The sequence below is a fragment of the Molothrus aeneus genome, chromosome 9, assembly GCF_037042795.1.
Source record: "Molothrus aeneus isolate 106 chromosome 9, BPBGC_Maene_1.0, whole genome shotgun sequence".
Classification (NCBI taxonomy): Eukaryota; Metazoa; Chordata; class Aves; order Passeriformes; family Icteridae; genus Molothrus; species Molothrus aeneus.
The window spans coordinates 2,752,287-2,776,562 of record NC_089654.1 but is presented as its reverse complement, the minus strand read 5'-3'; the positions used below and the strand labels follow the sequence as shown (position 1 = coordinate 2,776,562).

General features: G+C 44.5%; 1 protein-coding gene across 1 annotated transcript in view; it reads left to right on the top strand.

The window, feature by feature from the left end:
* Positions 1-24,276, top strand: part of PATJ (PATJ crumbs cell polarity complex component) — a 138,050-nt gene that overhangs the window by 97,512 nt on the left and 16,262 nt on the right. Inside the window, exons 30-37 of the mRNA XM_066555697.1 lie at positions 1,119-1,211; positions 5,236-5,307; positions 5,634-5,751; positions 6,354-6,487; positions 18,176-18,259; positions 20,820-21,013; positions 22,756-22,903; positions 23,924-24,010. Of these exons, the coding sequence (XP_066411794.1) occupies positions 1,119-1,211; positions 5,236-5,307; positions 5,634-5,751; positions 6,354-6,487; positions 18,176-18,259; positions 20,820-21,013; positions 22,756-22,903; positions 23,924-24,010 (930 nt within the window). The remainder of the gene's footprint in view (positions 1-1,118; positions 1,212-5,235; positions 5,308-5,633; positions 5,752-6,353; positions 6,488-18,175; positions 18,260-20,819; positions 21,014-22,755; positions 22,904-23,923; positions 24,011-24,276) is intronic.

Here is a 24,276-nt window from a genome sequence, read left to right as displayed (position 1 = left end):
TCTTTATCTGCAGCTTATCTCTTTGTGTTATATGAGAAATGATAAACAGTAAATACATCTTAAATCAGAGTCTTGTGTTGTGCTGTGATACTGTGGGCAAGCCACCAGAAACAGTCTATTAAATATTAATTGCTGTAAAGTATGTTTTTAGAAGTTTCAATCACCAAAAAGCCACAGAATGAGGTATTTTTTTGCAACAGTGAACAGAGGTGCTTTGTCCTCTCCAGTGGTGGTCGAGACATTTGAGTTTACATTTACTTAAATGTAAAATGCCTAATGAAAATTCAGAAATAGTTTTGTTTCTAGGCCTAAAGAGTCCAGGGGAGGCCACAGAGCTGCTGCAGGGCTGGAGCCAGGCTGGGAGAGCTGGGAATGTTCACCTAGAGAGGAGAAGGATCCAGGGAGAGCCCAGAGCCCCTGGCAGGGCCTGGAGGGGCTCCAGGAGAGCTGGAGAGGGACTGGGGACAGGGATGGAGGGACAGGACACAGGGAATGGCTCCCGGTGCCAGAGGGCAGGGATGGACAAGATATTGGGAATGAATTCCTGGCTGGGAGGGTGGGGAAGGGGCTGGTCTGGAATTCCCAGAGCAGCTGTGGCTGCCCCTGGATCCCTGGCAGTGCCCAAGGCCAGGCTGGAGCAGCCTGGGACAGTGGGAGGTGTCCCTGCCATGGCAGGGGTGGCCCTGGATGGGATGTAAGGTCCCTTGTCACCCAAACCATTCCATGATTTTCCCAAGCTGCTCAGACTGTGTGAGGGAAACTGGGACTCCTTTAACGTGCTGAGCATGGGGCAGAGGTCTGGAGGAAAGCTCTTCATACCAAGTGCACAGCTTTCACAGCTGGCAGGGATTAGTCTGGCCTTCAGAGCTACCCCTAAGGGCAATTTTGGGAATATCTTGTGGTGCTTTTTGTCAGCCAGCTGGGACCAAGGTCTGCCTTCCCAGAATTGCATCCCTCATTTGCCCATTGGGAGGCTTTAATTGTGGATCTTTCTACATTGTCATGCTGCCCCTTGTCTAAAAAATACATCAGAAAAGGGCAAAACTGTCTAATTTTTCTGTTTGGCTGTTTTGGGGCCCAGAGCTCTGTTTAAAAGCTGTTGTCAATCCTTTCTCCAGGACCACTCTGGCACTGAACCTGCAGGTGGTGAGGAAGACCCAAGTTTGGAAGTTGTCATGAAAAGCTTGACTGATGAGGAATCCAACAAAGCTGTGAGTGACTTGAGGCAATATTTAAGGATGATTAGAGTTCAGAATGTGAAGGCTCACTGGGCCTGATTGGTTCTCTCTGCCTTTTTATTGGAGTGTTGCAGCACTTTTGTCAAATAATCTCCAGTACATGTAAAAGCAGAATCAAACTCAGCTTTATGTACCCAGCCTGTTTTCATGAACTGAGCACTCAGTAAACCTTGTTAAAATAGCAAGATAAGAGTTTCTACATAGCATTTGGGCCCTCTCTTGGGGGGGTTCTTGGTGAGTGAGGGGATTGGGTTTCCACTCCTGCCATCCATGTGTGACAAACTTTAGAAAAAGCCTGGTCTGTAAATCATATTCTCATTTATATTCATAGCTTCATAAATTCTAAGGCCAAGATGTCTATTATCATAATCTAGTCTTGCCTCCTGAATAGCACAGCTATGGAGTTGCTCTCAGTGATTTCTGCATTAAGGCCATAACTTGTGCTTTAATGTGGTTCTGTCAGTGTGCACTGTAATAAATACTGAACTTCTCATTGACACAGATGGAGATTTTTGTTGTTTGATAGGTCAGGATCATGGATTATCAGGAATCTGAAAGTCCTTCAGGCTGTAGCTCTGATTTCTTCTTTTTGGACGCTGTGTTAAAAATTTAAAATGGAAAACACTAAACATGACTAAACTGGGGGTACCTCAGGATTTGCTGAGAGAGTTTTTGCTGCCTGCTCCAGTTTCAAGGAGTGCAGGACTTGCTGTGTGTCCTCAGCTAAGGAAACCTGACATTCCTGGATATTTTTCCTCTTAGATGTCTTCTTCCTGCTCCATCACGTCTCTTGCAAGGAGTGTCTTGGGGTTTGCAGCTATAAATTGAATGTACATAATGCTCTGCAGCTAGTAAGTGTTTAATTAATGAGTCTGCAAATTCCAAGAGTTAGGAAGTGTTATGTGCTGTTCAAGCATCAGAATTAATCAGCCATGGATTGATTTATGTCCCTAATGGATCACTAAAAGGTTGAGTTGTTGCTGTTTGGTAGCACAGTGCAGATTCCTCTGATGGGCTGGAATAGAAAGGAGTCAGACTTTCCCTGGATGTATTTGCAGGTGTCACTCACCTGGTTTTATTGCAGTTCTTGCTAAGCTTGGCAAGAAATTTTAGAGGGATTGCAAGGTAATAGGAGAAATTGCTCAAAGACTGAAGCAGATAAAAACACACAAAATATGTTACAGAACAGTGAACTTCTGGTGTAGGCCATGGTGCTGTGCAGCTCTTTGAGTGGTGTTAGAGGAGGGATGAATTTAACAGGAAAAAGAAATGGCAGCAACCCAAGGTAGGTGTGGAGGGAAGATGCCTCTGGAACCACAGGAAACCCAGAATATATTGGCAGCAAGAAAGAAGGAGCCAAAGGGCACAGGTTGAAAGGTAAAAAGAAAGAAAAATGCTTGTCCCAAACAGAGCAGTGGCAGAGAGGTAAGAGAAGGCAAAGGCCTGCACTTAGAAAAGTGTTGGAGTTCCTGTAGACCCAACTGCTCATTCCACAATGCCTTCAGTTGGGCCAGCCCTTGGCTTAGGGGAATAAATGGATGAAAAATAATGGCAACAGCCAGTTTAACAATTTCAGAATGTTCTTACCATCAGGATTTTAAAACAGCATGGGGAATATTTCTGAGTGGGTCTGAGTTTTGGGAGTGTGCTGATGGTGCTGGCCCCAAGGGAGAGGGTATTTTCTTAACTGGCTTTAAGGCTTTGACTCTGCAGTGCAGCACAACAGAAATTGGTGGTTTTGGGAAGGGAGATTTGTCTTCATTGTCAAATTCAGCAGTCTTCTAGTGACGCAAAAGAAAACAGTGCCTTGTTTTTCACAGCATAGTGCTGCTACCAGAGCCTCAGTGCTACCTCACCATTGTTACTGAATGTCTCAGAAACATGTCAGGAGAAATCAGGAATGTAAAAGTCAACAAGTAAGATCAAGTTCACTGAGTAAATAAAAAGTATGTGCTTATCAGCAGAGATCTTCCACAAGTATGTACAGCTCAAAGCATGGGCAGGATGTCTCACCAAGTGACAGCTGTAATAAAAGGAAAGTTAAAAAATTCACATCGTTCTCTGTTCATCTGTCGCTGATAAATTTGTCAGTCTCTCACAACATACTCTTTGTTGTCACTTCATCACTTTAAAAGCTATAAAGTTCTCTAATGGACATCATTGTGGGCTTGGATGATAAGAAGGGGGAAGGAAAACAACTTTGTTTCTGAACTGGAGCCAGTGGAAGTGTTAGGCACCGTGTGTGTTTGTTAGCTGAGGTTTAGGTGGCCTCCTGGAAGGTTGAAGAAATTTGATTTTCTATAAGGTGTGCTTGGAAAATAATTGGTGGAGGGGGCTTTGAGATGCTCTTGGAAGATTTAATCTGACAAAGTGAAAATAGTTTGTGAGAATGGATTCATTTGCCTTTAAAGGTTTGAACTTGGAACAATAATCTGAATCACAGCAAACAGAAAACAAATCCTTGAAACCCTGGCAAAGAGGAGGGGCTGTGTAAAAGTGCTTTTGGATGGAGTTGAGGCGTTGAATTTGATAAAACCAGTTGGGCTGCAGGCTTTTGACAAATGCTGAGTGTATTTGGTGCTCATTTTGTTCAGGTGCCTCTAGCACAGTTAAAAGATCAGGGAGATGTGAAGGTGGTGCCTGGTGCTTGCTTGTGGTGCAAGATGAAGCTTCAGATTTTAGTCACATATCACAATGAAAAAGGGAAGTATGAAGTAATTTTTCATTGCTCATTAAAACAATCTCTCAGAAAAATGACAGAGCAGTCTTCCATTCCTCCCCTGACACCTCTGATAATACAATGAGATCACCCCTTTATCTTTTTTTCCTGTTATCCTTTTGGATAATAGTTGCAGTTGCAGAGTTACAGCAAGCTTGGAGAAAAAAATCAAGGGGGGAAAAAAAAGATCCTGTGGGGGTTGGGATCTTTTAGCATAATGAAACTCCAGCAAACAAGGCCAGCACTTCCCAGCTGAGTTACCTACAATTCTGTTTACCTTTTTTAATGTAGAAATTGTGATTTTAAATAGAAATTCTTTCTGAGATGCAGAGTAACTTTTGAATATCTGAAAAAGGTTTGAGGTAATCTTTGGAAGTTGGTACTTCTTTTCTGCAAGCTGGGCTGTTGATCAGGGGTTTTTAATATGGGATAAGAAAAATAACTATTACTTGGATCAAAGTGAAGAGCTAACAAGGGAGGCTAGCACTGTACCTGTCTGGAAACACTTGCAGGATATAAAAATATATTTTTGTGTATTGCAAAGGTAGAGAAATAAATTAGGCTACAAGTGGAGCCGGTGATTGAAGTACCATTGTTGGAGATCTTTTTGATGGGGCTGGAGGGTGCATTTGAAGCAGTTGCTTTATTTAGGAGAGCCAAAAAACTGAGGGGGAAGAGAGAGCAGATGACTTAGAGCCCCTTCTGCTGTGGGCACTGGGGGGTCCCTGCACACAGCCTGGGAATTGCTGTCCCAGTCATTCCAGAGCATCTGTGATAATCCCTGCTGTGCACTGCATGCCCTCCGAGCTGTGTTTTTAATAACTCCTGATATTTTAATAACTCCTGATACTCCCTGGGCTCACAGCAGCTTTGCCTCATTTAAGGTTTGGGCTTCAGCTTTGCTTGGTGGTACAAATGGATTTACATGGAGAAATCCTGGAATCCCAGACTGGTTTGGGTTGGGAGGGACCTTAAACTCCATCCTGTTCCACCCCTGCCATGGCAGGGACACCTTCCCCTGTGCCAGGGGGCTCCAGCCTGGCCTTGGGCACTGCCAGGAGTGGGGCAGCCACAGCAGCTCTGGGAATTCCAGCCCAGGCAGGAATTCCTTCCCAATATCCCATCCATCCCTGCCCTCTGGAAGCCATTCCCTGTGTCCTGTCCCTCCAAAACATCACTGGGTTTCCCTAGAATCATCATTCTGGAGTTTTGGAAGGTATTTTATTGAAGCTAATGAGACATTTTCAATACATCTTGTTTTCTTTTTTGACTTTTTAGGAAGTGAAGTGTAAATCTGACCCACCAGCGGTGGCAGATGAGCAGGAGGCAGAGGAGCAGCTCCCAGAAAATGTATGTGTGTTCAGGAAAATGTGTGTCCAGGAAAATGTCTGTGTCTTCATGTTAACCAGCAAGGGAGGGTTCTGGGGGCTTGATTTGGTTAAAGACTGAGTGATTCTTGGGGGGAAGAGATCAACTGGGAAGACATTAAAATAATTTCATTGATGGAAATGTGAAAAACGACTGGCTCCTCTTTAAATGTGTGGGAATTGCTTGTTGTCCTCCCGTTGATTTGGAGGATTTAGTGAGGCTCAGTGATCAACAGCTGATGACAGTGACCTCCCCAAGAGGTCACAGCAAGAGAGAACTGATCTCTCTTGCTTCTGCTTTGCTTTTAGGTCCTCAGCCAGATCAAACAGCCCAAACCTTCCACGGCAGCCCCAGGGAGCTGCCAGGAGCTGCCCCTGGAGCCAGCACCTCCTCACCTTCCTCCGGAGCCAGAAGCCACCAGCCGTGGTAGGAACCAGACATTTTGCCACAATAATGTGTATTTTTTACTACCCTGACCCAAAATGGGTATTTTCATTTTTGTTTTCCATATAACTTCTGCTGAAGTTTTGTTTCTTTGAACATCCAGTCACCTATTCCAAGTTATTTTATAACATGTTTGTATTTTTCTCTCCTGTCACAATTTTTGAGAGCTTGGAGCTGTCTTCACTTGTTTTTCTTGACTTTTACATACAAAGATGATCTTGTTTTCGATTGAAATAGAAGGAAAGACAGTTTGGGACATGCTGTTCATTCCATGGTGCTGGAATATGGCTTTACCTGTCCTGAAAGGAATACCCCTTTCCATCATGATCTGAAATGCAGAGGTTAAAACTGAATTAGATGTCCCCACAGGCTTTTACTGGCAGCATTTATTCCCAGAACTGAAGTCACTCTGGTTTAGAGACTTCAGAAGTGACTCAGAGTGGCCCTGTACTTCAATTCTATGAAGGTGAAGAGCAAAAAAAAAAAAAAAAAGCTAAATTAGCTGTTGTCACACCATTCCTTTGGTGGTTCTCATTTTCTTACTGTGCTGTGTGACTGATTTCTTGCCCTTGTGATGTTCCCAGGTGTCTTCCCACCTCCACTGCCTGTGGATCCAGCCACCTGTGCCATAGTTCCAGGGCAGGAGATGACCATAGAGATCTCCAAGGGTCGCTCAGGCCTCGGGCTCAGCATCGTCGGGGGCAAGGACACTCCCCTGGTGAGTTTCTGTTAAAATCATGTTTGCTGCAGACAGAGACAGAGAAAACATGGAAAATAGCAATGCCCTTAATAGGTAATTGCTCTGATAAATTGCTGAAGACAGGGAGGACAAGCCAACTCTAAGCTCCAATAAAAACTCGGTGATTTTGCCTTGTGTCGCATCAGGTGATGCTCCTGTTTAAATTGTTGGTGTTTCAGTAGTTTTGCTGCTGTGGTCAGAGGCTGCAAATGTGTTTTCTTTTACTTAACCATTGTGAATCAGGAGCTGGAATGGCTGGACTAGAAATTAATGTTGCAGAGGTGGAGCTGTCTCAGCAAGGGTAACAGCTCTGTCCTGAGAGCAGAAATGCTCAGTAGCTGTTTAAACAATCTGTGATTTATCTGCCTGCCAGCAAAAGCCTTTGCAGAACAGAGGTAAACCAAAGGTAATCTTTTATTGCTTTCTCTGTCTTTTGGCTTAATCTGCCTCCTGGATATGCTGTTTTTTTAAAAAAAAATATCTTCAGATGAATTAAAATGTATCAGTTCAAGCGTGAGCTCAGCAAATTTGTGATGCTAAACCCCCTAAACCCCTCCCTGCCTCTGCTCTTGCTGTCTCCTCTCCACTTCCCATCTGAGAGATGCTTTGCTGCAGTGTAAGAGAAGCCAGATTGGGCTTTTTAAATGTCAAATTCAGTTCTTTCAGTAAACGGGTCTCTGTTTCAGAGGTGTCTGTGCTGGGGTCTCCTGAATTCCCTGACACTGAGACTCTTCAGGCAGTGGAACTGCTCTGGTACATGCAGTTTTTGCCCAAAATATCACAGTGGTGCATCATTAGGCATCAAAGTGTCAGCAGGTACAGACAGTTGCAATGTAGCAGTCTTCTTCTAGGGTAAAAAAAAAATAAATAAAAAGGAAAAAAATTGAAAGGAAAGAAGAAAGGAAGTCAAAAGGAAAAAGAAAGTTTTCTGTTGCAGAGTGTGGGCTGGATCTTTTACAGCATTAAAGCTTAAATTGGAAAAATTCAGGTTTTGGTCCCATTGATCCCAGTCTCCAGTTTTGTAGAGCTGGGATGAATTCCTTTGTTTGCCATGGAGATGGAGCTGGGTTGGTTTTCACTCTTTCCAGCCATGCACAGCTTTGCCCCCAGTCCCCCTTTTTTTTTTGTCAAGCTCCTCAGTGTTGAGTAAATTCAAATAAGTTGCTCAGTGTTAGTCATCTCCCTGCTTTTCATTTAACTGGAATTTGGAAATAATACATGGCAGTCTGTCAGATCCAGCATGGTGTGTGTCTATAGTGAGATTTTAATATAAATAAATGAAAATTGTAAATAACTGCTGTACAGAGCAGATGAGAAAAAATGCAAAGGGTTTTAGTCTTTAAATTGAGTAAATGGTTTTGGTTAAGTATTATGCTTTCATTAGTTTCTTCATTAAAGTGTCCTCCTAGGAGTTGATTTTAAAAGTCTGTGCACTGGAGTGCAGTAACAAACCATGAAGGGAGGCAGCTCCAAGTCCCCACTTTTCAGATCCTCAGCTTACAGGACTTACCCAAAATGAGTCCCTGTTTCTTCTCATAATTCTGGATCTGCTCATTGAAAGGCAAGAAATGGTGTTTCATAGGAAACAAGGTGCTTTTGGGAAACCACAGCCTAGCCTGGTCCTTTGCCATGTGCACAGGCCCTCTCTGGGATTCTCCATCACTTCCTGCTCCAGAGCAGCCCCTTCTCCTCCAGGCTGGAGCTCAGGGCCACAGCTGGTGGGATCCCAGAATCCTGGGAGAGTTTGCGTTGGAAACCTTAAAGATCCTCCACTTGCACCCCCTGCCATGGGCAGGGAACCTCCCATTTTTCTGTCTTCTGATCTCCAAATTACTTTGATGCCTTCCCTTTTTTTTTTTTTTCTTTTTTCTTTTTTTTTGTTGCCCTGGAGTCAGAAAACCTTCTGTAAAGAGTTGAAACCAAGTTCACGTGACATAACGAGGAGTAAAAGCAAATACTGCTCAGGGCTGTTGGAAAGTTTCTGTCTCTCTGAGTTTCATGGCTTAGAGAGAAAATGTTACAAAACAGCTCCGTGGGGCTGAGTGATGGATGTGTCTTGCTCTCTGTCATTTGGTTTTAACTCAGTTACACACAGGGACATCTTTTGTATTTTAAAAGAGGCAAGATCAAAGGAGTTCATCGCTCCTTTGGCAGAAATTTTGTGTCCAGGATTCACAGTTTGGTGCAGTGCAGAGAAATTAGCATGACCTGTAATTGGCTTCAGCAGAAGTGCCCAGAAACCCCTGAAGGGCATGAACTCCAGCTCCTGGGATCTCAGAAGGAATTTATCAGCATGGGGGGAGCCAGGAATGCTGCTCAGAACATGGCAAGTCTGAAATGGACATGGCAAAGCCTGTAAGGGCCTCACCCACGTTGTACTAAAATGTTCTTGATCTAAAAATGCTGAGCTGAGGGTACTCAACAGCAGCTCACAAGGGATGGGAAAGCTCTCTCAGAATATTTTATATCTTCCTTGAGCACAAGATGTACAGGCCCAGCTTTTGGAATAATAAATCTGGCAGCCAGAACCAGGCTGCTTGAAAATGAAATACGGAGTGCAACTTTTAAGTCATAACCTCAGGAATCTCATCAGGAATCACCAAGTAGAGACTTGAAAAATACAGCCTGTGAGCAGGGAGGTTAATTTGTTCAGGAGGTTGGAAAGTGATGTCTTAGCCCCTGTGAAATGTTTTTTGGTGAGGAGATGTCCATCCCCTGAAGCTGCAAACCCTTTCAGTGATGTATGATGAAGCAGGGCTCTGCCTGGGGAGCTGGAAGGATGTGCTTGCAGGAAAGGCATGGCCAGGGAAGGGCTGTCCTTGGGAGTTGTCTTCATGTTGTTGATCTTCAGGCTGCTCTGGAGCAGCTCTATTTCATTTCCCTCTAAGTGCTGATGTTTTATAAAGTGTTTTTTTTCCTCTTCACTCACTTTCATTTCACCTTCCCACATACCCCTGAGAGAACACAACACATGGCCTCTGCTTTAAAGCAATTAAAGTGCAGACTGGAGCTGGCTGAAGCACAGGCCTTTCAGTTTCTGATTTTTTATTTTTTTTTTGGTTGTAGTCCAATCAAACTTGTAAAAGTAACCTCAGAGTGGGAATTTAAAACGGGGGAAAAAAAAAAAAGAAATGTTTTCAGAAACATCCCCAAAATGAGGTGGTTTGAGGCTCCCCAGGACACCCAGGAGATTTTCATCCTAAATCCTCAGAGAACAGGGCATCCAGGAGTTGTTTTAAATTGTACTCATCCAGATGGGGTGAGGGCTTTGTCCAGAGAGGCTCTGGGTGCTGGGCAGGGCTTAGATCAGCCTGGCCTAGTGGAAGGTGTCCCATGGCAGGAGATGGAGTGAGAGGGGCTCTGAGGTCCCTCCCAACCCAAACCAGCCCAGATTCTCTGAAATCCCAGCCCATTATCACCCCAGGGTGGGTGAATGCTGCCCACTTAACCACTTGCAATGATTTTCTGTCATCCAGGATAGTGAATTTTCAGGGATTTGACTCCTGGCAGCACATGGAAGAGGCACTGCTCTAAGACACAGGCATTTTCTGTGCAGGGTGGGGGCCCTGCTCTGCTGCCAGCTGAATAATTCAGTGATGGTCGAGTTGATTACTGGTGGTTATTGACTCTGCCTTTGCTGCCTGGGTGATTGAGACACTCAGACATGCCAGAGGGCATGCAGCAGTTTCAAGGCTGGTTTGGGGATGTTCCTCCAGGCAGGCTTGGAGAACCTGGGAGGGAGGAGGGCTCAGGGGCTCAGCTGGGGCTGGAAATCACTGCAGCTAATGGCTGAAGAGGTATAAAAGAAGATTGCAGGGTCTGTAACTTAGGGCTCTCTGGAGGTGGAGTAGGGGGTGGTCATTATCTCAGCCTTACACAGAAAGGAAGCAAAATATACTTTGGGCTGTGTGGTGTTTGTTGTAAACAACATCAAACCTCTTATGCAGGATTTTTTATATTGGGTTGTCTGCTTTGAACGTGGTAAATTTTCTTTTTGTACTTTTGCTTTCAGCCGACTTTAATAAAAAGCATTTGTAAGGCAATTAAGAAACTTTAAGGTACTCCATCTGTAAAATAAAGTGATCCACAAAGCCAGGGAACTGGAACATGAAAAACACCAGAATATTCCTGTGCTCAGCTAACAGGAGGTGGTGAGAGCAAAAAGCTTCCCTGATCACCTGGGTTAGCCCAGAGGCTTTTCTGGGGAGCTTCCTGAGGGTGGGATGCAGTTTGACAGAAGAATATTTAGATTCATTCTGTCAGTCCAGGTGAGTCATCCCTTGAATAAACCCCATCTGTTCAGGAAGGGCAAGGGAATAATCAGGAAAACCGTGACTTGAAGCTGCAGCTGTTCAAGCCCCAGTGTTTGCCCCTGGAACTGAGAGGGATAATTACCCTGTGAGAGCTAATTACCCTGTGAGGGCTCCGTGCTGCCAAAACCAGGCTGCTCCTGCTCCAAAGCCAAGCCTAGAGCTCGGCTTTGTGCTGAGCTTTGTGGGGACCTTCGTGAGCACGAGGGCTCTGGGACTCCTGTGTGTCACTGAGCAGGTTCTCCCTCAGCTGAGCTTTCATCCCACCCTCCCCACCTCAGTTATGTTTAAATCCAGGCAAAAATATCTTTATCAGGTATAGACAGACAGCATCTGAGTGATTGCTCAGGCAGCCAGGCAGTGCAGCCAGGGCTGAGAGTGTTCTGCTGAAATGTGCTCACCTTGTAACTACAAATGAGAAGGGGGATATTGGCCTCTGAGGAGGCTCCAGCAATATGTGGGCTGTAAGATGCTGCTGCTGCTGCTGCTGTTAAATCCCCCACACAGTGCATGGAACAATGGGATGAGAAAGGGGAATGGCAGCCCTGAGTGTTTAATCGTGGCTTGGGTATCACAGAGGGAGAGCCTGTGGTTGGGAGAGGCAGAAATGCAGCCCCTCCTAAACCCCTGCTCACACTCCTAAAGCAGAAGGCAATTTTTGAATGGCAGGGTGGTAAATGCAGTTAGTCTGAGGCTGTGAGGGATGGCTTTGACTCCTGCTTGGGTGGTGCTGAGGTGGAGTTGGTGGATCCATCATCATTCCAGGAGGACGCTGGCTCGCGGGAGCGTGACAAACCCAAGCTGCTCTGTGCATGACTTGTCACAAAAGGGAATTAGGGCACTAAGTTTTGCAAATCATGTCTTTGATGGCTCTTTGGCAAGGGTTTAGCTGATGGTAGGGCTTGCTTGCATAGCGGGGCCTTGCTTGGAGGAGCTGCTGTCTTCCAGGAATGTAAATCAAGCATAAAATTGAGGCTGACAATATCCAAAAGCAGCAGGACCTGTCAGGATGGGCTTCAGGAGGATCCTGGCTGCTGCTGGCTGAAACCCCTGGCTCTTGTCTTCCTGGACCTCATGCATTCTTTATAACCTGTGCTATGCTCTGTACACTGCAAACTCTCTTTTTTTTTTTTTTTTTTTTTTTGTAACTTAGTAAAATAATGAGAGTGAGAGAGTTAAGGTTTTAATATGTCATTCTGTGTTTTATTATTCCCTCTAAAATGAGCATGTATACTTTTTGAAAAACTTTGGTTTGCTTTGGCATGTGATTCACAGGAACATAGCTCTTTCTATCATTCTGACTTAAGTCATATATTTTTACACTAAACATCTTATTACCTTAGTTTTATTATTTCAGAATCAAAGGAGAGCTTGCAAATGTCTATGACTGCAGAGCGAAGGAATGTTAATGAATAGTGCCATTGAATTTTCAGGTTTTAGCTTTTCTGATCTTAGAGAATATAACTGTAAGCAAAAATATTATGCAAGCTGAATAAAATTTAAATAAATAAGGACCAGATGTAACTATAGGGGCCTATAAAATGTAATACAAATACTATCCACTTCCTTAAAATAAATCTGTATTTTAGTATGAAAAATTATATTCATATTGATATTGTGGATTAATCTTTTTTTATGAAAGTTGGCAAGTGAACACCACCTCTTGCAAGGGCTTGTTCTTAAATGGGAAACAGACCCTTTGCTTTGACCTTGAGCAGGGCAGTCTCTGGGTCTCGTGCAACGTGGAGCATTTCTGCATTAACACAGTAATAGATTTTTACATTCTGCAGCCTGTTTTACTGCAGCGGTGTTTGCCTGAGGATTTTGGGTGCCTGCTAATGGTTTGTGCTCGCCAGCAGTGGCAAAACCCTGCGGTGCCAGCAGGAGGAGTTTGCATGAGATAAACCCCTCTGAGATGTCAGGTGGTTTGCTTGGGCTTGACCTTCACCCTCCCTTGCTGGAAAGTTATCTTGGAGATTCCATTTGGATCTGCAAATGGAAGATCAGAGATCATAACATTGCTGTTGTCATTTCCTCTGCCTGCAAGTAACCAGCAGCTGAGTTTATTTTAACTGCTGAGAGGCTCCTGCGTGGGGTTAATTCTCCAGTGAAACTCACTGTGCAACCAGTTGATTTCTGCTTTTATCTGGGAACCAGGCTGTAAAAAATGAAATTTTTACAATTTTACTGCTCTGGACAAAGTATTGAAGAAGTTGAAAAGGAAATAACCAACAGGATTGTGCTTGCTCTGGGAAAGAGATAAATCCCTGATCCTGCACTCAGCAAAACCAGTGTTATTACCCTTAATAATGCTAATTTAGTGTAACATTTGTAGCTGTGTAGGAAATCAGTTGGAGATGTGTCATGTTAGCTTGGGAAAACACAACTTGTCAGCTAAATCAGAAAAACATCTTTTCCAGAGCATGGTTTTATATGTAGTTTACTTTCTGTCTTCCTCAGGAGAAGTGCAGAAAGCTCCATTCCCTACACCAAATGTGTGGTTATGGTTGGTGTAGGGTTCATTCCCTGGCTCTGTGCTGGTTATTGCAGTCCTCAGTGGGGAGTGGTTCACCTCCCTTCTGTCAGGTGCCTTTGGTCCTGCCCAGGCCATGGCTGGAGCTCAGGGACTGAAACAGCTCAACAAGGACAAGCCCAAAGTTCAGCTCAGTTCAAGCCGTAGGACTTGGAGGTGTTCAGGGCCCTGCAGGAAGGCTCTTTACCTCAATCTGGGCCTTCTTCCTTGTCAAATCCAGCCAGCACCAGGAATATGGAGATCTCTCTGCTCCACTTCTGTTGAAATCACCCCTTTTGCACCCTGATCCACCTTTATCCACATAATACAACTTCATCAAAATACCCTTGGCACTTAACATTTGTGCCTCCTGCATGTCTGTGTCCTGTTCCTCCCTCACCCTCCATGCCCAGCATTCCCAGTAGCAGCCTGGGGGCTGATTTTCAGTGGCTTTCCAGTTGAAAGTTCCTTCTTGTCCTGCTGAAGAGCATCTGCACAGTAGAAAAGAAACTCTGAACAGACTGGCTCAGGAGCTGTAGACTTGCAGGAAACGTGTGAGCAGCCCAAGCCTAAAGCCAGCAGCTTGTGAGGCTTTCTCACCGTGGTTTATGCTCCTGCAGGCTTTTAAGGATCACTTGGTCAGTGATTTTCCTGAATAGGATGCTGACTTCACCACCTCCCTCCCAAAAGGCTCAGTCAGGACAGCCCTCTCTGGTCCTTGCCTGGGGTCTCTGCCATACCAGCTCTTGACATTTAAGATACAAAGATTAAGCTGTCAATCTGGCTGAATTTAATTCTCAGAGTTAACATGTCTGTCCGTGCCCTTTGCTGAGGGCTGAGTGTGATATTCCTCCCCTCACGGGTCTCTGCATCGTTACAAATCAGGCAGAAAAATATCCTCAGCCTGGGGGAGGAGTTGAGATCCATCTCCCTGGGAGTTCAGGGTTCTTCCCCTCCTCAGATGAAGGGCAATGCAGTGCAGACCATGCTGTGCACGTGGTACCAGCTTTATTTTCCAGAGGTGGGTGCTAATTTCTGTCAGGCCCCTTGCCCTCACTGTTTGTTGTTCACTCTGCACCAGCTTCGCTCTTGCAGGTGTTGACCAAAAGGCTCTGTGAGCTTCTCCTGCTTCTCTGCCTTCACTTCCACAGCCAAGCCTTCATTTTCTCCCTCCTGTGCCTTCCCTTTGCCCCTCAGCTGTGCAGGCACAGTGATGTTCTCAGTCACAGCAATGCTCTGCTGCTGAGGGCTGTGCCTGTCCCACAGCTCCTGCCTGAACCCTACTAAATACCTTCTCTTTGGAGACCATTTCTGCTTCTTAACAGGTTTGGGGCACATCATATCCCAACCAGCTGTGCTTTTGCAATATTTGGGAAATATTTGCAATATTCCAGGCTTGCAGGGGATTTTTGTGGCCTTGCAGTGCTGTGTCAGTGCATGCAGTCCATTTCCTTGGGCTGCAGGCCCTTCAGCACCAACATTTTTGAGCCCAGGATGGTAATTTCAGCAGTAGCAGGGAAATTCCCTTCACATCTGTGTTTTTTCCAGTGTTTTCATGGTTGGGCAGTCTCAGTTTACACCTGCCAGGGTGGACTTTGTTTAGCATGGAGAAGCACAGTTTGCATGGCCCAGCTCATATTCCGCATCCTTCCATCCCGGGCAAGAGCTGCTCAGCTCTGCATTAATTCCCCATTTGTGTAATGCTCCCAGACTGTGCTCTGTCAAAATATACAAAGATTAAAGCCCCAGTTTGTTGAATGGATTTGTAAACTTTATGAAGTATGTGCTTTCAGCAGCTGGGTATCTCTTTTTAAACAAGTGTGTTCTTGATACGGGAGTGTTTTTATTTCCCCTCCTGCATGAAGGGTTTTTGTGACTCTGCCAAGCTCCACCATGGAGAGCCATAATCTGTATGAAACTGGTGGTGAAAGGAGGTGGGGAAGGATGGGGAAATCTGTCCAGAGCCACCATGAATTCACAGTGTCTAGCTGAACATTGACACCACTTTCTCTTCATCCCTCTTGATTGATTGATTTTGAGCTATGTAGGCTTTGATATCAAGCACACGTTTAATTTGAACAGGAGCTGCAGATGTCCAGAAACCAAAAGCCATCCTTTCAATAGATGTATTGTTTCAGTCATCATAGATTCTGGGTTTTTTCTGAGGGATTGAGAGGGGTGTTCCAGCTTCAATCCATGCCTGTTGATGGAGTCATTACAGCTTGGTTAGATGGCTGGAGTATGACATCTCATCACTGCATAAACTCTATTAAAATATTGATATGTTTAAAAATGTTCACTAGCCTCAGTAGTTTGGTTTTAGTGATTTGTCACGGATGATCAAAACTAACAGAGTCTTATCCAGATCCCACTAGATCCAGTGGTAAAAAAAATTACTTCTGGGTTAAGTGCTTTGAGCTGATCCCAGGAGTATCAGAGGAAAGAGATGTTTGCCATGCTTCATAAGCTAAGGAAAACTAAAACTGTACTTTACGCCTATGGACTATTTAGAAATCTTTACAGTGCATCATGGACACGTTGCTCTGTTCTGTTTTTAATCGATTTGATAAGCCTGGTTCAGCTACACTACTTAAAAAAAAAAAAAGCCCTGCTTAAGAAAAACAGTGTTTTGGCAGATCAACGAGATGTTTCCTTCTGCAGGGTAGGCACAGAGCGAGCAGGAATGTACCTTTTCATGCCATGTGTATTTTTAGTCCTGGGTCTGGCTTCTCACACATGCAGGAACCACAGTGTAGCACTGAAGTGTTGCCTTTTCAAATAGATGATGCAGATTATCCAAGCTGATAACACTTGGTGGTTCCTGGGTCTGAGCCTTTGGTATGTGCAGTTTTACATTTAATAAAGCAGTGCTGGGAAAAGCTGCTAACTCCAGGTTGGTGGATGTTTTAAAAGCAAACACAGATGGAAAACAAACTTAGAGAGATGTGATTGAAGGGTCCTTGCTCAGAGGTTAGGAAATATGAGATTAAATCCAGTCTGAAAAGGTTTAATTTGGCCATCCTGTGTACGTGCCCAGTGTGCTATTCCATGGTCACACTGCCAGTTTTCTGCCAAACCTCCTGGCCATCCACTTCCCTGGTGTGAATGTTGTGCCTTCACAGGCTGGTCAATATTCTCTGTTCTCTCATTGGCCACTTCTCCCAGGCTAAAGTCTCCTGCATTGCTTTGGAGTAACACCATCATTTGTAAAACAAAGGTGAAAAATGCCTCAACCCCAAACCAACCAACCAAAACCCCACAACAACCCAAACCCTACAACAGGGAGAAGATGCACATGCCTGTGTTGCTCTATTCTGTTAGTATTTGTTGCTTTCAGTTACTGCAAAAAAACCCTGCAGTTGCCAGGGATATGTGTGTCTGTGTATATATATATCTATATCTGTATTTTATTTTACTTTTTAATCAAACCACTCTTTTGATTTTCTTAATTACTTGCTACACAGCTCATAGTGTTTCCCCTTCATTTATGCAGATTGAAATCTCTTTTTCGCCCATCTGGAACTCTTGTATCAGCTGTAATCCATTTGTGTTTGCAGTCCCCCAGGCATTTTTCAGGGACCGGTGTCCATGGATCAGAGGGAACCTGTGGCAGTGGTGCTGTGCTCCAGCAAGTCCCCATCATTAAATAAGCTGCAGTGGGAATAAAAGGGAATTGTGATCTGAGTGTCGTGATCTGAGCATTACCTGAAGGGCACTGGAGTTTTGTTTTGTTTTTTGATTCTGTGCTGGGAAAGGATCATGGGGCAAGGGGTGAAGTGGTGATGAGAGATGTACCCAAGAGTGTTCTCCAAACTTGGAGAGCTCCACACTTCTCCCACCCAGCAGCAATTCCCTGCTCCATCCCACAGCGGGGTTCCCATGCTCCAACCTCACCAGCTTTTCTTGGGAGCTCTCTGGGAAAGCTCCTCTTTGGCTTGTTCCTGTTGGTGAGGGTTCTGCAGGGGGTGTTTGAGCTTGGGTTATCCAGGACCTACGTGTGGAATTAAAAAGCACCAGGTGTTTGCCCAGATCCAGCTCTGAGGCTGAGGGTTTGCTGGAGCTGCTGAGGAGAGGAGCAGGTTTGGAACACAAACAGGAGCATCCCATCCTGCAAGCTGAAGCACTGTGACAGGATGCCCACCTATATTTTCTTTTAAGGAAAAAAAGAAAAAAAAAAAAAAAAGAAACAAACAAACCAGAACAATGCAAAGGGAAAGCACCAGCAAGAGAACAGTATGTTCTTTGTAATGCTTTTTCTTTGGGGACATCTATTGCTGGCAGTAAGATTAAATCACTGAAACCTTCCCTGAAGCTACATCTGCCACTGCCTACATTTTCCAACCTCAGTAATAAACTAACATTTGCCATTGTTCCTTTCTTCTGGATTTCATTTCTTACAGATTTAACCAGTGCTATTTACCACAAGGCATTCAGCTCTTGCTTAAAGCTGAGGTCTATGCCAAGTCCCTAAAAATATTCATAGCTCCAAAGAATCTGGTTTTAAATAATATCATTAAAAGTAGACTATATTAATACTACAGTTCACACTGAGTTCATGTGCTGCTGATGCCAATGCATAAAAATGATGGAAGAAGCTCTAGACAAGACTGCCCTGAAGTGGGGAACAAAATCCTTTGTACCTTTATACCAGTTTTTGATTACAGGAGTCACTTTCTTATCCCAAAATACTGAAAATTTGAAAAATCTGTGTTACAATCTTGCTTCTCCTGACTTGGAGTGCTGTGTTTTTGACTGTGGAGCTGGTGGGGAGTGCGGGGTGGGTCACGGTGGCCAGTTTGGGGCTGTTTGGGAAGCAGGGTTCATGCCTCTGCCTTCTTCCCACAGGATGCCATAGTGATCCATGAAGTTTATGAAGAAGGGGCAGCAGCCCGAGATGGCAGACTGTGGGCTGGTGATCAGATTCTAGAGGTAAATTATGTTCTCTGTGTCTGTGTTTGATTGTGGGGACTCGCTTTCAGTTCAACAGAGGTCCCTTGTAGGTTGAATAGGTTCCATTCTCAAAGCTTCCCTTCTGTCACTAAGAACGTCCTGGAAAATTCATATTTCCTTATATATTCATATAAACTGAAGGTACAAATTGAGAATACATTAAATTTAATTGAGCAAGGCAGTTCTTGAATTACATAGTTCAGCTGTCATGTCCAATAGCTTGGTATTATTCATCTCTTTAATCTTTCATTCGGAAGCCTGCTCTTCCAGCACCACTCCCACATCTCTGCTCTGCCTGAAATCCAAATATTGAGCTGGGATAGTGTGGGGTGAGCAGGAGAAGGTGGCTGTAGCATCCCTGCCAGCATCCCTGCCAATATCCCTGTGAGCATCACCCCACAGCATCCCTGTCAGCATTACCCCACAGACTCTGAGAAACATTAGAGTCTCTTTTCTTTGTTGGTGCTCGAAAAAGGAGTCAGAGCTTTTCATTTTTTGGTCTTAAGGTTGTTTATTGTATTTTATTTATAAAATTTTTTCTCTTGTCTTGCTGAGGTCCACTCAGCAAGACAGTTAGAGGCACTCTGCTTGCTTTTGGGGTGCTGTTATCTTTTTATACTAAAAACTACGTGTACAATATTTACAATTGCTTTTTAATACTTATCACCTGTGTTAGACAGTGAGCTTTTACTCTAAACCAATCCAGAAGTGCCACCATCACAGCAGAAGATGGAGGCTAAGAAGAAGGAGAAAGGCTGGACACGCTTAGATTCTTCTATCTTGCTTTTTGAATCTTCATTCTAAAAACTTTAAAAATCTATTTTTTCACTCTGTGATAAATTCACTATCATTCTACTTAAACTTTCGTGGTTTGTAATTCTTTATATAAGGTTGGTAATTGTTTTTTCTAAGGGCTAAATCAAAGGCATAGGGGTCTTGGGTTGTGTGCCAAGGTCTCTGAGCCCCCTGGGCAGGCGCTTGAGTTTTCTGTGAGCATCCCTCCCAGCATCCCTGTGAGCATCCCTGCATCCCTCCCGGCTCCCCCAGGCCACAGCTTCACTCAGCTGGGGAATGGCTGCTGGGAATAAATGTGGTGTTTCTCCCCCAGACAAGCAGGGGAAAGGTGGAGGGAAAGGGTTAAGAGAGAAGTGTTGGTCTGCAAATGAAACTTGCGTCAGGCAGGGGTTCAGAGCAGCTGCTTTGCAGCTCTGCTGTCAGCTCAGGACAAATTCCCAGCATGGCCATTAAGGCCTCGGTGTGTAGGGTTAGGAAAATAGCAAGGGGTACTTGGGGAGTTGTCTTTACAGCTCTTGCACTGCAAATATTTTTGTTAGCATCGAGGCCGAATGTTGTTTTGGTTTTATAAATAACGGGGTATTAACAGAGCACAGTAATTAGGGGGTAAGAATGGAGCAGGTTAATTAATTCTTCTCTGGCCAAACAGGAAAGTGCTAATGTTTGTGAGCCATAATATTGTTATTATTTCAGCTTTTAAAAGCTGTATTAATCAAAAAAATGGCTGAATTAGTTTCAGATTAGTGTGATAAAGCACACGTTGATGCCTGTGTCAAGGAAAGAATATCAATGCACTTATAAATAAATGTGCGCAGAGTTGGAACAAATGAATATAGGGAATAAAGATTAGCCCTAATTATTTTAATGTAAAATTAGATATCATTGTAGATTTGCATATCTAGAAATTCTGAGAAATATTTTCATAGCCTTAAAACTCATGGAAGTAGATTAACATTTGTGGTTATTCTGTTGCAGTTCATGCTGCTTCCTAAAGAGACTTCAAAAATGTCTAAGTATTGATATGTTTTGGTATGAAGAAATAAAAGATGATTTAGGTGACAGAATATTGGCAAACACCTTAAAGGGCACTTGTGGATCAGGCTTGGCAAAATCAGATTAAGTTTCACGTTGCAATAGGGTTTTTTTAATGGAACATTTAAGCAGAACTTCTTGTTCTGTCTGACATTACTAAAATGCTGAAACCTCCTCGGGTTTTGGTAAGGGAAGTGTTAGCTGGCTGCTCCAGCAGCGGTCTGGTGTGCCATCTATTGGGGGAAAAAAGGAAAATCACCACTGAATGCATCCTGCCTGGGATTCTCTGAGGCCATTTATTTGCTGGTGCGTCTGATTCTCTGTTTCCATCTTGATGATGTTACAGAGCTGGGGGAGAAGGGATCTGAGTACTGAGATACACAGGGAGCTCAAAGGAGCACATCCCACTTTGTGTAGCTGGAGAAAGAAGCACTGCTTGAGGTTCCAAAGGCTTGAGGTTAAAAAGAAGGGAAGAACACCCAAAACTTCCAAGCCCAAATGTTCTGATTGTTGGGATTTACTGCAGGCAGAGGCACAAAGCTCCGAGCTCCCGCTCCACAAGAAACCCAGGATCTCCCTCTGGGAATGGGAACTCTCAATTAGCGCACCAAGGGGTGTCAAATTGACAAATGTGGGCTGTCACCCAGGGGCAGGGTGTGATGAAAAGATCATTTATCCGTGTCATTGGGAAAGCAAACACTGGTGGTTGCAGGTGAACGGGATCGATCTGCGCAGCGCCAGCCACGAGGAAGCCATCACTGCCCTCCGGCAGACACCCCAGAAGGTGCAGCTGGTGGTTTACAGGAATGAGGCACACTACAAGGATGAGGAAAACTTGGAGATCTTCTCTGTGGATATCCAAAAGAAAACGGGCAGAGGGCTGGGGCTCAGCATAGCTGGGAAACGGTAAGAGTGTCACAGTGGGAAATGTTGGGGATTTCGATGTGTGAACAACAGTAACCAATAAATGGAATGTGGAATAAAGGGGAAAAACTCCATAAGGAACAGAATTTTATACGTAAATATCTCCCAGGATGGAATGGGGCCGTGGTTCTGGCTCCTGTGTCAGAACAGAGCTGAGAAGTGGAGGCTGTGGCTGCCCCGTGGAGCTCCGGGTGCAGAGAGGGAATCCCGTGCAGAACTGGGGGCTCACTCTCCTGTGCCATCAGGGTAGCTGTGTCTCAGGGCTTTGCAGGCCCTAACCATGGCTTTTCTGGTTTCTAAACTGGGGGATAAACCTACCCTACCTCTTTGCAGAAGAAATTGTGAGTTAGATTGAGCTCATGCTCATTTCAAAGGGACTGAGGCCAGTGGAGAATGGGAGGCTGAGTTAGACCCAAACCCTGAGCAGCTCAGGGCACTGTGCCACACTGCAGAGAGCAATCTGCAGAGCAGAACCTGAGATACAGAACCACTGAGACTGGAAAAGCCCTCCAAGGTCATCAGCCCAACCTTTGACCAGTGTCACCCACCCAGAGCTCTGAGTGTCACCTCCAGTCCTTCCCTGGACACCTGCAGGGATGGGGGCTCCAAACCTCCCTGGGCAGCCCCTGCCAATGTCGGACCACCCTTTGCATGAAGAAATTCTTCCTGATATCCAGCCCAAGCCTCCCCTGAGGCCATTTCCTCTTGTCCTGTCCTGGTTCCACCCTTGTGTCAGGGAATTGTGGAGAGGAATACAGTGGGAAGTAAAAGCAGCCTAATAAAATGTGACTTTTTCCTGATACATCTCTAAACCACTGCTATTAGATCACTCAAACCAGAGCACTGATAGTTTTAATCTTCCTTTGCTAAAAGAGATTTATGGCACGACACTTGTTCAGTGTTGGAGTTGCCATCCTGCATTGCCAAAAATAATTTACTTCTGCAATTACAAAGCACCATGTCATTATCCTGACTGCCCGTGGTCAGCAGAGCTTCTGCAGCACTTTTTGGGTGGCAGTGTTTAACCCAGGTGTTGTGAGCAGATTGTGGGGTGGGTGATTAATTTAGATTATGTAAATTACCCTGCAGATGGTAATCACAGTCTCCAGCCCTCCTCCCTTTGCTTCTGTGCTGAACTTCCTGTGCTACCCCTGAATCCTTCAGGGTGGGGATCCCCTCCTTAGAAAGAGCCCAATTGCTGAAGTTTGTTAAATGATAACCCAGGTATAATTCAGGGTGGGAAGTGTTGTGTGCTTCAGGTGAAGGATAAAAAAATGCCAGATCTTGGCACTGCATCTGGCACCAGCTCACACCAGGGAATCACAGAATCATTTAGGGTGGAAAAGCCCACCAAGGTCACTGAGTCCAACCTCTAACCTAACCCTGCCAGGTCCACCACTAACCCATGTCCCATCAGGAGATAGTTTAACTCCATTACAGAACCAAACCTCAGGCTTCTGTTCATATAAATGGTGTTTTCCATAAATCTTTCTGTATCCTACAGTCAGAACTAGCAGTTCAAGGGGAAAGACAGCATTAAATATTAGCAAAACATGCTGTGGTTTTAAAACTCATCGATTTTTTACGCAGCTGAATGGGGTGTAAAACTGGTTCTTCCTCTGCTCACAGGTTTCTTTTAATATCTCTTAAATGCAAGTAATCTAAATTGGTCTCCCAAAGAATATTGGATTGTGTAATTAGCCATATGCTTCTTGCATTGTTAGAAATGGAAGTGGAGTGTTTATCTCTGACATTGTTAAAGGAGGAGCTGCAGACCTAGATGGAAGATTAATTCAAGGAGATCAGATTTTGTCTGTAAATGGGGAGGATATGAGAAATGCCTCACAAGAGACTGTTGCCACTATACTTAAGGTGAGTACAGAATACATTCTGAGTATTGAATTGCAGTTACTGACACTGTGCAAGGTAATTATCCTGAAGTACTATTTACCATATACAGGACAGCTCCAGCTGATTACTGAGACAAGAATTTCATTGGAAGTTCATTTAAAGTCACTTCTCTGTGTATTTCTAGGAATTGGATGATATGAAGCAGGAACACAAAGGCACATTTAGTATTTAGGCATTTATTTGAAAATGCAACTGTGTTAGAAAAACACTTGGAAACGGGAGAGGCGACCCAAACCAGAACTTTGCTGTGCTGACCTGCAGGCATAAAATGACAGCTTAAATCTGTTCCTGCACAGCTTCCCATCCGCCAGGAGGGATTTCACCCTGAAATTCTGGGAGCAGTTGCCTTTTTCCATGGGCTGGAGGAGAGGGCAGGGCTGGGATGGCCACGAGTGCCATCAGTGCATGCTGAGGACCCATTTCTGTTCCAAGCCGCATCTGCCCCCAGGGCTTTCCCCCTGCCATCCCCACCACTGTTTCTGCACATGATTCCTTTCATTCTTCAGGGGAAAGGCTAATTATTTCCTTGCTTTTTCCATTCAGGGCTGGTGCCTTGCCAAAAGTTTACCTATTTAAGAATTGGGAACCGGTGGTGCAAGGGTATTTTGTTAAGTTGGATCCATATGGGTTAAATTCACCCTTTTCTGCAGCATTTTGCCTCTGAAGGGTTTTTCAAACGTCTCCTAAAGAGTTTGGGGTTTTTTGTTTCTTTTTCCTGAGTAAATTGGCCATCAGTTTGCAAGGGGGAGATTCATAATAAATTCAGCAACCAGGAGGAACCTTCAGGACAAGCCTAAATCCACTTTTTGTATTGTCTAAATACAAGTGTTCATGTTTTGAACATTCCTTGTGGCTTTCTTCACGGACTTGTGGTGCTGAATATAAACATAATTCTCTCCAGGAGAGCATGAAATATTATATGTCTACTCAAATTGTACATTGTGGGTTGTTTTTTGTTTGTTTGTTTGTTTTTTTCCCAAGTGTGCCCAAGGCCTGGTGCATCTTGAGCTTGGGAGATTGCGAGCTGGGTCATGGCTGTCATCACGGAAAACATCCCAAAACAGTCAGGTTAGTGACAAATTCCTCTGTTTAAAGTGGAGCTGTGAGAGGCAGAGCACTCTGGATGGTGCACAGATGTGCACATGGAACTCATCCTCCCACAGACACTGCTGAGGGTGGAGAACAAAACATTTTATCCCCCTAATTTTCAGTGCTGAACTGCAGCTGAAATGCTGATGGAGCAGAAGAGCTGGTTAATGTATTTATTGCTGAAGGAGTGTCTTCCCAAGACACACCAAAAATCTGTAATATCTTTCTCAAGTGATGATGCCCAG